The sequence below is a fragment of the Carassius auratus genome, chromosome 21 (genome assembly GCF_003368295.1).
Source record: "Carassius auratus strain Wakin chromosome 21, ASM336829v1, whole genome shotgun sequence".
Taxonomy (NCBI): Eukaryota; Metazoa; Chordata; class Actinopteri; order Cypriniformes; family Cyprinidae; genus Carassius; species Carassius auratus.
This window is the reverse complement of record NC_039263.1, coordinates 22,386,752-22,399,507: the sequence shown is the minus strand read 5'-3', so window position 1 is coordinate 22,399,507 and position 12,756 is coordinate 22,386,752. Positions and strand designations below refer to the sequence as shown.

Genomic DNA, 12,756 nt, shown 5'->3' with positions numbered 1-12,756 from the left:
CAGCTGCGCGACTATCAGCGTTACATCCGCATCAAACCTGCCCTTCTGATTCGCCAGCGCCACCTGGACGAGCTCATACGGCAGGGGGAGGAGCAAGTGCAGAGGCTGGAGGAGACCCTCCCCCTTGAGTCCCGCCCACAGAACACTGACCCCGCCCCCCAAACTCCACATTGTTTTAACTCCACCCACTTGCCACGTCCCACCACTGTGACCTCACTCTGACTCCGCCCATCATAGAATGGTCGCTTGCAGCCGAGGACGAATCAGAATCAATGCAATGCACACTAAGAAGTGCCTTAAATGAAGGAGACTATTTCTGACTTATTAAAGTGTGGAAGACCAGAACTGTGTTTTATCGACACTAAACAAATGCACAGTGCATTCACACTACACACTACACATATAGCACATCACTGAAGCACAATGCTAATTCAATGGCACCGAATGCCTCGTTGTGATTGGCCGAAACACAAATCATTTCCAGCCCTGAGCACTTTGGAACACGTGAACCACTAGGACGTCACAAAGACAAGAAACTATTGAACACGCAAACACTTTCGCTCTATTTGAAATTCCTGCCGTCGATAAAAGCGACAGCTGATTATTTATGATTTTACGTGGTTTAGAAACTATTTTGTACTCTGTACGTTGCTGTATATACTCAATCCCCTCGTGATTTGAAAATCTAGATGGTTAAAAAGCAGAATAGATATTGTATTTTTGTAAGCATATGACTAGCGAGGGTGGTTTTGGCCGGCTTTAACAGGTGCTATTATACCTAAATCAGAAAAAATAATGATGGTTCATCAGCACTTGAACACAGTATCAGAACTTTTGTTTCGATATTGATTAGGATGCAAAAATTATGAATATTATTCACAACTCCGCTCCATGCAGGGTGTTTTCTACTTCTTGGTTTGGATCACAATGCACATGCCCAAAATATTTTGCCAGTATATTTTATTTTATTTGAATTTGTGGTTGTTTTTTTATTTGGAGAACATCTTTATTTACGAAATATCTAACCCCTGCACATCTGTATGAAAAGGCCGTGATAGCAGCAAACTGTAGATGCTCGTATTAGAAGCATTTATATCAGACTGTTCTTGTATAAGAGGCAGAACTGCTGTTGTGAACCGATGCACATGCTATTGTTCTGTTTTTTGTTTTGTTGGGGCTAATCTGAAGAAACTGTTCGGCCATGCTTTACACTGTTTCAAAGCAAAAAGTCAAAATAAATCTATTTTTTAAAACAACCTCATTGTTTTGTGGTTACATTCTTTGCAGTTTTGTCAATTCTAACTGATAATGCTGAAGGGACACTTAGCGTTTTAGTATATTAATAGAATTATTTTAATTAAACATTAATATTTCAGCGGTTTTATTCCTAACAAAAATAAATGAATCCCACACACTGCTCTAGCGTGTAAATAATATTTTTAAAGCAACGTTTTTGTCATGCAACCTTCATCAGGCATTGTTTAAACTTATGAGGCCTAATGAAGGACACTAGAGCCACTGCATTAAACAACCAATTTCATTAATATACTGACTCTGGATTTTAATAGTATATTTACAGAACCTTACAGAATTTTATTTTTGCTTTTTATACTTAACTCATTATAGGTATAATAATTCATGCATGTATACATTCCTATTTAGACGCAGAATTACCTTTAATTATGTTGAATGATTGATGTACTTGTCAAATATTTCAGATTTTATTGCTCAAAAACTACAATAAACATCTGAAATATTCACCACAAATGAAAGTTATGCCACATAGCAGGTGAAGTTCTGGTATGTTCTGAATGTTTTGCATTTGTGCAAGCCATTTGCTCATGCAAGTGAAAAGGGCAGGGAAAAAGTAACACTTTTTAAAATATTTCAGCATCTAGCAATTGCTCTTTGTGAAAATAATCACAGAAACTATTAATCACAAATGCATGAGAAAGTCATGGAAATTGATCGCCAGGTCAGAAGGTGTGGGAATATGTTCACCTTGATCTTGAAATGATCTTTTTAGAGAGAATCAAGTCACTTGATACAGGTCATAATATGGTCAGTGCTTCAAAGAATACTGCAACAGGAAACTAGCGAGGGAAAAGAAACTGCCAAACAAACAATGTAATGGTAACCAGATCAGGGTAATGGCTAAACCATAGTGATATGCATTACTTTATCAGGGCTGAGCAAGCAATCTGAATCATTTAAGCACTGCATGAAACCACTATATGCCTCATAAGGTTCAGACATTATGGCATGATGAGAAATCAAAGAGAAAAATGTCTAAAAATGTAGCATGGAGCACAACTAAAAATGCTGAGAAAGATTGCTTGATTTCATGTTCCAACAATGTGATTGGTCCGTATCTTAAAGCATTGAATCAAAGGTCAAAGGACTGTTTTACAAAGGTCAAAGTCTTTTATTCAAATAATAACTCTGGAACATAAAGGTGCATTACAAAGTGTAAATATTATGTAAGACTCAATGCAGAGCAAAAACACAGCCAACACACACTGACATGTCGAAACGTGTCAGCAAACACAACATTTCATAACCACAGTCCAGGCCGTGAAGTTTCCATGGAATAACAAAAAAAGTTTAACTGTGATAGGGAAAGAGAAAGAAAAACACCCGGCTCCACCGATCATACCAAACTCTGTTTTCCTGTATCTCTCAGATCAGACAGAACACGCAAAAACAGGTTTAGCCCAGCATGCAAACCAACAGAGAACTGCCATTCCCACTTCAACTCACTCTATACAATGATTCTGAGAAAAAAAAAAACAAGAAAGAAAACTTGACCTAAGCACTTAAGAAGGTCTGGGAGTTGCCGTTGTTTTGGCATCTCCTCAGCAATAAATAAATGTTCTTATAAATGGGTTGGAATTTGAAGGTTTTTGTCTTTATTGCTCATTCCAACGTATTAAGATAAAGAGGAAAGGTGAGTTAAATATTAAACGGTCTAAACCAGCTAGGAGCTTATCTGTGGTATTCATCACCAATGCGGACAGTGCTGGAGAGCACCAAAGTCTGAGATCATGTGAAGATAGTCACCAACTGCAGCATCCCAACATGAAAAAACTAAAACCGTAAATGAGATTGAAATGCTTACATAGTTTCCTAGATTAAGTACAACAACGGGGGCAGAAAGAGTTTCCTACACCTGCAGAGCTCAAGGATAAAAACAAATACAGGGCACTGGAACAAAGTTGTCCCTGTAGAGGAAATTAAAAACTTGTTATGAGCAGAATATGTATTTAGATGATCGTCAGTCTGAAACAACAAGAAGGGAAATCTGATTTGTCAGCACAAGCAAAACTCTGTTGCATATGAGACTTGTTTAAGGGACAGTCCACCCAAAATGTTAATCCTGCCGTCATTCACTCAGCTACAGGTTTCTACAAATGTGCATGGCTTTCTACCTTCTGATATTTTGAAGAACTGCATTTTTTGGACTTGAGATTGAAATTCATTAGATGCATGGAACAAAATAAAAAACAACAGGTTTGAAACAATATTCAGGGTGAGCAAAAAATTAGAGCACTTTAATTTGGGGGTGAACTATCCCTTTAGCATAATATGTTCAGAATACAAGAAAGGTGTATAATATCTGCCTCACAGTTTCAAAACACCAAAATATACAAATATCGTTCACAGAAGACACACAAACCCATTTGTGGATATACAAGGTTACAAAACTTTGAACCATTCGATGCAAGTTTCCACATTTTACTTATAAAAATAGGTGTTTTTCACCAGCAAAAAGTGCCACCAAGGTTCTTACAACAATCTAGCCGCTAGAAGTCTTCTGGACCAGATGAGACTGTCAAGTGAGACTTGTGTTTGAACAGTGCAGCGATAGACGTATGTCTTTTGACATTCACCTTGGTCGTCGCAGGTCTTGTGGACAGGTTTGCTGGCATTGCTGGACTACCACTAATGCGTTTTTGTGATGCGCCTAGAAGCTCTAAGATGTCCCGTTGTTCGTCTTTGCTCAGATATTGCCACGGTCTCTTTCCACTGCTGTCCCTAATCTGCACATCAGCTTTGAACTTTTGCACCAGGAGCCGAATGAGTTTCTTATGGCCATGAATGGCGGCCAGGTGAAGCGGCGTGTAGCCACCCAAAGTCTTTGCGTTGACATCCAGAGTCATCCCGACTTTGTCGACGCCGTATGACAGCGTGTTTAAGACGCGATGGTCCCCGTGTTTGGCAATCCAGTGGACGACGGTGAAGCCGGATATGAAGTCTCGCTTGCTCAAGAGGTTCGGGTCATCTCGGAAGAGAGCGTAGATGTCGGTCCACGTGCCTGATGCCGCTTTGACAAACCAGTCATGTTCTCTGTGGTCAAGAGGGATGGAGTAATGTTTGCTGCTGAAGGAACCATCGTGCACAGAGGTTGATAAGCTTCGTGTGGATCCAGCAGGCGATGAAAGGTCTCTGAAACTTTGTCCTCGACTAGAGGACTGCGAGATTAAGTTTCCCATGCTTAGAGTCGAGGACAGCAGCTGGAGACGGTTCTGCCGCGCTGAGATGTTGTCCTCTGGGAACGGCTGATCAAGGTTTTCCCCGAGACTCCGGCACATGCGACTCTGCAGGCGGGACGTCAAGCGGCGGACGATGGGTCCGTGACGGGTCTCTGGAGAACTGCTTCGTGTAGACGCTCTCGAGTCCTCGTCGACGAGGTGACCCATCGAATGATGCATGGGTGTGATGGAGCGACTCTGTTGGTGCAGTTGCAAAAGCAGTCGTGCTTCCTGAGTGCGACGCAGGAAAGTGCGTACATCGTTCCCATCTTGTCCTGGGACAAGTCCCTGGTCGCTGGACCACTCATTGCCATGCGGCCAACCGGTGTCAGGTGGAGTAGAAGTAGGGGATGGGATTGAGACGCTATCATGACTTGAGGATAGACTCGATGGACGACGGACCTGCAGGTACATTGCAGGATCGTCAACGAACAAGCCGTGAGGCTCATATTCGTCCCGCTCCTGGATCGGAAATCCATTGAACCGTCCGTTTGGTCGTAGTAGACTATCATTGCTTTGGCTTAAGCCAGCTTGGTTGTACGTCTGGGTGTGTATGTGTGGAGAAACAGGACGGTCCAGAAGGCAAGGTGAAGACTTGTATATGTGAGACTGTCCAAGGGGCGAGTCCATAGGCCATTCTTTAATGTGAATGTCTGGGGTGCTTTTCTTTTCAACGGTAGGTGACACTTTAACCTCGTAGTAAGCACAATGCGCAGGGTTGACGATGGATTGCTCACAACCATCTGCTTCCTTTAATTGTCTCTGTTTGGCAACGTAAACACTGTTGTGCTCCGGCTCTGTTGCCTCCCTGGTTGCTTTCACCTCCCATGTCTGTTGTTCATAGCTCTGGCCGCTCCCATTCGAGCGGCTGTCCGTGTCAGATGGGGCTGGTTTCAAAGGGCAGGTGTCGTTAACCTGTTTCTCACAGGAAGTAGATACTGAAGGTTGTACCCTCCCATGAGGCGATGAAGTTCTGACAGCTTTCCCAAAACTGGGAGTAGAATCGTTGTTGTTGTTGTTGTTGTTGGTGGTGGTGGTGAGGATACCAGCAACTGGCAGGATTTCGACGTGATTCGGGATGGTCAAAGCAGCTTGTGGTTTCCCAGTCAAGGCTTGTTTTGAGTCTCCTACCGGCTCGCGGTTCTTAGCGACGTCTCCGAGATGCATACGGTATTTTTTTCTCAAAACAACATGAGACACCCCCTCCTCCTGCCTCACAGTCGCCACGGTGTTCACATACCTCTTAAACAACTCCCGGTTCTGCTCCCTCTCCTCGTCCTCCCGCAGAAACCGCTTGAAGTGCGTTAACAAATCCGCGTTTCGCACCGTCCCGCCGTTGTTGATGATGAAGCGCAGCACGGAGTCTTGCGTGAAGTCGGTGGCCATGCTCACACCGTGTGAATCTCTCGTGTTTTCGCGCAATCAAACTGAACTGAAGGAGCTGACAAGCGGTTTCGCCTGTTGAGATTTTAACTCCGCCCACTTGCTCCTCTCAGTTCCACCTGCATACCTGCGTGCTGCATACATCTCTATCTATACATGCATATATTTATGTTTAAAATAATTTGTCTATTAAAAACTTTGGTATGAAGTCTGGTAAAGACAATATTAAGTAAATCTTACTACTAAACTGCTAAAATATACTGTATATAGCCTACTGTAAAATATGATCGAAACGTCATTTGTAGAATATGTATGTTACTATAACTGTATGTATGGATTTATTATTTATATTGATACACAAGGATTAAATAAGCAGTGGCACCTTGAAGTATTTGGACATATTTGAGACGATTAAAAAATGTCTACTGCATTTGATAAAAAAAAGTTTTTTATTAAAAGATAAAATGTTTGTTTTAAGTGATCAAATATTAGTACTGCTCAAAACTCTTGTAGTTGCACGTTCATAATTAATGTGAGTTCATCACCTGTGTGAACTTGACTCCATCCACTGAAACATTCACTAAACACTGACCTTCATGCAATGAAAATATAAACAAAGTTAATGATGGAAAAATATTCTGAAGCATTATTTTTTTTTTTTATGACATTAAATTCACCGTACGAAGATTTAATATATGACATATATTCCACTATTTTAAGAATGATATTGCCATATATGTTCCCTGCAAGATCATGTGTAATTTTCACATACAGCCTATTCTAAGTTTGTAACAAAAAACCTTATAATAAAATTTACTTATGTACATTAATAATATCTTCTCTATGGTTTTAAATGTAGCAACCATGTCAAAAATAAATAAAACAAATATATTAAAACAACATGTATACAGAAAGTATGTTAAAATATTTTTAATAAATGTTTAAAAAACACGAGTATATCTTGTATTTACATAATATCAACATGTAATATCATTTATTTTATTTTAGCTACATTTAATAAAAAAATATATATGTTGAAAGTTGGTCAACTATATTTGTTTATTTAAATATAGCTCAAATAAATTGCAACCACTTACCTTAAAAAAAGGAAATTCAATGAATAATTTTTTTTAATCTACATAAATATAAGGCTACATTTTATTGGCTAGATGTATATGTTAATATATGAAAATGTTCACATTTTTAATAGGTTTCATACATGTTTTTACATCATATGACAATATATTTCAATAATAGAAATGTGATTTTTGTACAAATTGCATTTGCATATACGCAGCTGCAGGAACATTGTTCCATCCATTTCTTAAGGCTACCTTGTTAGATAAAACACTGTATTTGCAGTAATTCAACAAATTCTTATTTAAATAAATAGCTACTTCACATGTCATTGTAGGCTTTAGATATTAATGAACCTTTCTTTGGCAACTCATCCATCATCCATTAGCTACATCACATAAACCATACATCAGATGACGCAGAAGTCTGACCTATGACCCCTCCGTTTCTCTCGTGTTAATGACTACAAGGAGTCCACAGTAAAGATCTCAGGTTAACAGGGATCCTTTAGCACAACATTATTTCTCCACAAACTCAGAAAAACGACAAGACAAGAGCAGCTCAGTAAGATTTTCATTTATTTGACCACTGGGAGGTTTCTCAGCAGCGGCCCGACTGTCATCAGCACCTCAGAGCAGGAGAGAGAGCTTTCGGCAGGAGGGTTATGATCAACAAAGGAATGGTTACAGTCTAAAGCTTCTTCTGTTAGTTCAGAATCGTACGCACTTTATTCTACTCATTACAACAGTTACATTACTAGGTTTAGAGCAAGCGACAAACAGATCATCTAACCAAGTGACACCATGTGTGATCTAATGTCACGAACAACATTAGCTCATCTTTAATGCTCAGTATAAGGAAGTGATAGGGACATTATCACCCTTCAAAAGCTCTCTCACACACACACACACACACACACACACACACATTCAAGCAATCAGACCCAGTCGTGAATGAGAGTGTACATTTGTACAAAACTAATATACATCTTCAGAAATGCCACTCTTTAACTACAGCCTTAAAAAAAAAACAATAATAATAATAATAATAATAAGTAAATATTTCTTTATTAGTTTTATTAAAATAATTGTTTGTATTATTTTAATAAACATTTTAATATGATATTTAAAAGCACTCAAAGGTTTTTGAGGTCTGTGTTTGACAAAAAGAAAAAGAAGACAACAGCTAGGAAATAAATGACAGGAAACTAAATTGGCAACTACATATAAAGAGACAAACAGGAACAATACCTGTTTCCACAGATGGAGGGAAAAATATTTATACTTTTTTTGCAAACATTTTTCCTTTATATAACTTTTTTTGTCTGCTTTTTTAAAAGCCTTATGTTTAAGCTTATGAAATGGCATCATGCACAGTATAGGGTTTTTTTTGTTAGTATTTTTGGCCTCTCTCTTGCTCTGAGGTGAAGCGATGACTGCGGCTGCTGCGGCTGTGTGATTGTTTGGCTGTTTCCTCTAGGTTTCTCTGACCGGTTGGAGAGGCGGGCAGGGGGAGGATCCAGCATTCTGCTGTGTCACCGGTGGACCCTGCCCTCCTCCCACCGTTTGGCCAGTGCACGTGGGCGCCCCCTCCTGGAGACTCTCCTCATTGTACAGGCGCTTGATCCCGTCAAAATACTCGTCCACTTCCATGTGTTCCACCTTTCGCTTGGCTGAGGACTTGCATGTGCGGGTGTGGGTGGTGTTGGGGTCAGAGGGCGCTGTCGGGGCAGGGGAGACTTGCCAGGGGGGCAGGACTCCCCCGTCCCGAGGCCCCGGGGCATTCGGCAGGGGATGGTAGATGTACACAGTGTTGGGAGGCAGGGAAGCCGTGTGCATGGATAGGCAACGTGCAACCAGCTCTCGACAGCCAATCAGCTGAGAACTGTCGATCTGAAAGCAAGGAAACAGAAAGAAATCATTGATGATATACCGTTCAAAAGTTTGGGGTCAGACGGTCTTTTATTCAGCAAGGATGCAGAAAAGACATTCATAATGTTACAGTTACATTTCAAATAAATGCTGCTCTTTTGAACTTTTTGTATTCATCAAAGAATCCTGAAAAAAATGTTTCGGTGTCCACAAAAACATATGAAGCAGCAGAAGTGTTTTCAACATGCATAATAATCAGAAATGTTGCTGGAGCAGCAAATCAGAATATCAGGATGATGTCTGAAGATCACGTGACACTGAAGACTGGAGGAATGATGCTGAAAATACAGCTGCGCATCACAAGAATAAATTACATTTTACTAAATATTCAAATAGAAGTCTTATTTTAAACAGTAATAATATTTCACCATATTACTAATGTTACTGTATTTTTAAACAAAAATGCAGCTTTGGTGTCAAAGAGATGCTATTACAGTTTGTATTGTGTGTGTGTGTGTTTGAAAAGAAGCAATAAACTAATTTAAAATGAGAAATGCTGCCTCTGCAACTTTTTTATATTTTATGTTTTATATTTTATGTAAAAAACAAATTTTAATGGTTTTAACATTAGTTTCAGTTTTAGGCAACTATAATAACCCTGTTACCAACCCACAACATTTAAAAGACTGCATATATCACATTAAAAGGCAGTAATGTTCAATAAAAAGTCATTCAAATTTTAAACGGTTTCATTGTTGTTGACTGTGTTGGTTACTGGACCTGTAGGTGTAATGATGCATGACACTATAAACTTGAACTGTGGGAAGTTTCTTAATTGTTATTTTTATTTTTAGCTGTATATGACAGTCATCACAGGGGCTGAGTGAGGGGCTTTTAAAGGTCTGTATTTTTGCTTTGGCTTTGAAACTGCTGCTGGCACTGATAACTGACTTTGCTCTGGAGAAGTGACTGACTGAGTTATGATAGGAGTTAAAGAGCCTACAGAAAAGCAAACATGTGAGACAGATTATACACACTACTGCGGCGTCAACGTATAGTCTGAGCAGATGAGTTCAATTAAACATGGAGCATGAAATGAGCCTCTGTAAAGAGGAATAATGAGGGAACTGGATCGTCACAAATCATTACTGATGCTGAGACCTAAAGAAAAAGTGAGAGCGACCCCAGATCAATTTGATCTTCCTGAACACTTTTTGGATCTGTTTAATGGAAGTGTTTGAATCTAATCTCCTCATTTTCCCTCATTTTTTTCATTTTACAAAGTTCTATACACATGGACTCTTATATTCCTATGAAACCTGCTGCTGTATCATTGGAAATGCTAATTTTAAGCTCTCTAAATGATCAGACCTTTGCTGGAAAACCCGTTAGACACACAATCTACTACATGCCTTCTGTCGTCTGATTGAAAGCTTATACTTTAACAAGTTAAAAGACTTCAAACTAAGCATTTAAATATTATCATATTATTGGGAAATATGGAGTGACAACTGATTTTTACATGCATTTTATGTAAGTGGCCTGTTATGGAGGTCTCATTGATTTACATTACAATCAATCAGAATCAGAGGTTTAAAAAGCAGTGTATATTTCCCAGATGAACCCTGCAATCATCGAAAAGACTAGTCGCACAATTTGGAGCCACTGAGCTTCATCAGTTCTCACCTGTAATTTGTGTAGCAGGTCGACAGTGAGAGCGAGCCAATCAGGACAGAGTTTCTCCAGCTCTAGCGTGATGAGGCCGAGGGACAGCAGTGAGCCGGGCACCTGATGCAGTGCATTGTGGGCCAGACAGTGGAAGAGCTGCTGGGTGAGCAGAGCCACGTGCTGAGACGGGTTCAGACCCGACAACGCCATGTTCAGCCGCCCGGACTTACAGCTCAAAACCATCGCATGAAACTATAGACAGATGAAGAAAAGTCACTATTTGTGGATCTCAGCACTTAATCGGGTGAACTGGCAGTTCTTCAGCACCCACATGGACAGCAAGGCTATTACCAGAAACCTCAATATGCCAACAATGAAGATCCTCCCACAACACCTACATAAACCAAAATCAACTAAATTCATCCTAAGAGGAGCAACAACAATCAAATTTTTAAAAACCAAAGAAAGTTTTTTTTTGCTTATTTGCCTGAACATCAATACAAATTCAGACAATGCAATTAAGACCAAAACAGATTTCTTGAAATAAATCCCGTATTCAGATCCCAAACCTTTAACAGTAAGGTGCTTGCATTAGCAAAAATGTTTAACAATTGTTTAGTACTTTTGTAAACTAAAATAGTGTTCTGTGAATTAGAATATATAAACTGATATTACCTGCTTCCAATACGAAGCGAATTAGATATCGCTACTGTAAAACACCAATTACGGCAGAAATGAATAAGGTCATGGTGTATATGGTGACAGTGCACAGGTCTGGTGAAGTTAACATTACTTAACAAAAACTAACGCATACATTATGATCTTTTTTTGAGAGCGTTTGTTTGCATTATGACTGAAAGACGTTATCTGTCAGATGTTAAATAGATCTTTAAAAAATATCTGATTTAGATTGACTGGAAAACATCTTCCGTATAAAAACTGTTATACCTACAAAGTGCTTTTTAATACTATGCTTGCGATCTGTGGACAAACTTAGCCAGACCTCCATTCAATTCAAGGTACTGTCAGAGATCACTGGTTGTGTGAAAGGAGACTTCAGCGTCTGCGTGTAGTTTGAGAGGAAGTGACTCACGATGTAAAGGAAGTCCAGTGCGGTGGCGGAGTGCAGGTCCCAGTTCAGCTTATCCAGAACTATCCTCTCCATCCGCAAGATCTCAGACGGGGAACAGCCACATTTGCTGCTGGACGCCAGCTCTCTCAGAGACGGGATACACTGCAAAACACATGATATTAGCAATTTATGTTAGGTTGGATCTATAACCATGTCCAACTTTATCTGTATTTATACAGTATACATGTATTGAGTTATATATACTATAAAGCAAATCTCAACTTGATTGCTTGTGTCATGACAAAATGCAAACTATTATTGCATAATATTTACTGCAAGTCACTCTGAAACAACGTGTACTGTGAAAAGAGATATTCAAATGGATCTGCATATGCAGACAGAAACATCTACAAAAATAAAAAACTAATCTAATCCGAAACCTAATATTTAAATACTGGCAAAACTTAGGAACTAAATTATAGTAGCTGCTTCACTATGTTTAAGCCACATCATGTGGTCAGCTCTAGCCAGAAATGACTTTAAAGGGCTGCCAGGAAATAATCGGATTAAATATTAGTCCGGCGTTTTAAGTAGAAGCCAGAAGTACAGAAATCTCAGTCGTTATATTTCTACAGATAATTCCTCACTTCATGAAGCAGCTGAAGGCAATGTGTGTCATCCTTCAGCCTCAGTAAAGGACACGGTTACTGAAGGCTCATCAAACTGGGGCTGATTTTAGACTTGAGGCGTCAGAGATGTTCCATCCAGGGTCACCGTTTCCCACAGCAAAATGTTACTTATGCTGCATAAATAGAGCCACAGAGACCCGCAACAACCGATGCTGACCATGAATCTACTCTGTTGCTTTTTAGAATAACAGACATTGTACATTATACAGCATATTAATACTGCATTCACCTCATCTTCCTCACTAGTCTTAACAGCCAGGAAGAAACAAGAGATGGCGATACAGCGCAGGTACTTCGGACGGGCCTGAAAAAGAGTCCGAGAGAGTGATCAATAAAGTACTGCAGTACTGCATCTCGTGCACTTTTATGCCACAACGGCAAATGGCAAATGTTTCTCACACACACACACACACATGCATGCATTTCCTGTGTTTATTTCCTGTTCATTTAAATGCCAAGGCACA

General features: G+C 39.7%; 3 protein-coding genes across 4 annotated transcripts in view; 1 reads left to right on the top strand and 2 right to left on the bottom strand.

Annotated features, from left to right (window-relative positions):
* The window catches only part of LOC113038969 (protein Shroom3-like), a 50,956-nt gene extending 49,700 nt beyond the window's left edge, over positions 1-1,256 (top strand). The window contains 1 exon segment of the mRNA XM_026196789.1: positions 2-1,256. Within this exon segment, the coding sequence (XP_026052574.1) occupies positions 2-222 (221 nt within the window). The 3' untranslated portion in view covers positions 223-1,256.
* Positions 1,257-2,403: 1,147 nt separating this feature from the next.
* sowahb (sosondowah ankyrin repeat domain family member B) lies at positions 2,404-6,026 on the bottom strand. Its single transcript, XM_026196788.1, has one exon. It carries the CDS (start codon positions 5,916-5,918, stop codon positions 3,804-3,806), a length of 2,115 nt encoding a protein of 704 aa, XP_026052573.1. The 5' UTR covers positions 5,919-6,026; the 3' UTR covers positions 2,404-3,803.
* A 1,527-nt stretch (positions 6,027-7,553) lies between these two features.
* The window catches only part of LOC113038964 (cyclin-I-like), an 8,227-nt gene continuing 3,024 nt past the window's right edge, over positions 7,554-12,756 (bottom strand). Inside the window, exons 4-7 of one of the 2 annotated variants that reach the window (XM_026196784.1) lie at positions 12,522-12,596; positions 11,625-11,765; positions 10,550-10,783; positions 7,554-8,884 (exon numbers count right to left, since the gene is read on the bottom strand). In XM_026196784.1, coding sequence (XP_026052569.1) covers positions 8,468-8,884; positions 10,550-10,783; positions 11,625-11,765; positions 12,522-12,596 — 867 coding nt within the window. In that variant the 3' untranslated portion in view covers positions 7,554-8,467. The remainder of the gene's footprint in view (positions 8,885-10,549; positions 10,784-11,624; positions 11,766-12,521; positions 12,597-12,756) is intronic. The other variant, XM_026196785.1, reaches the window with a different exon arrangement.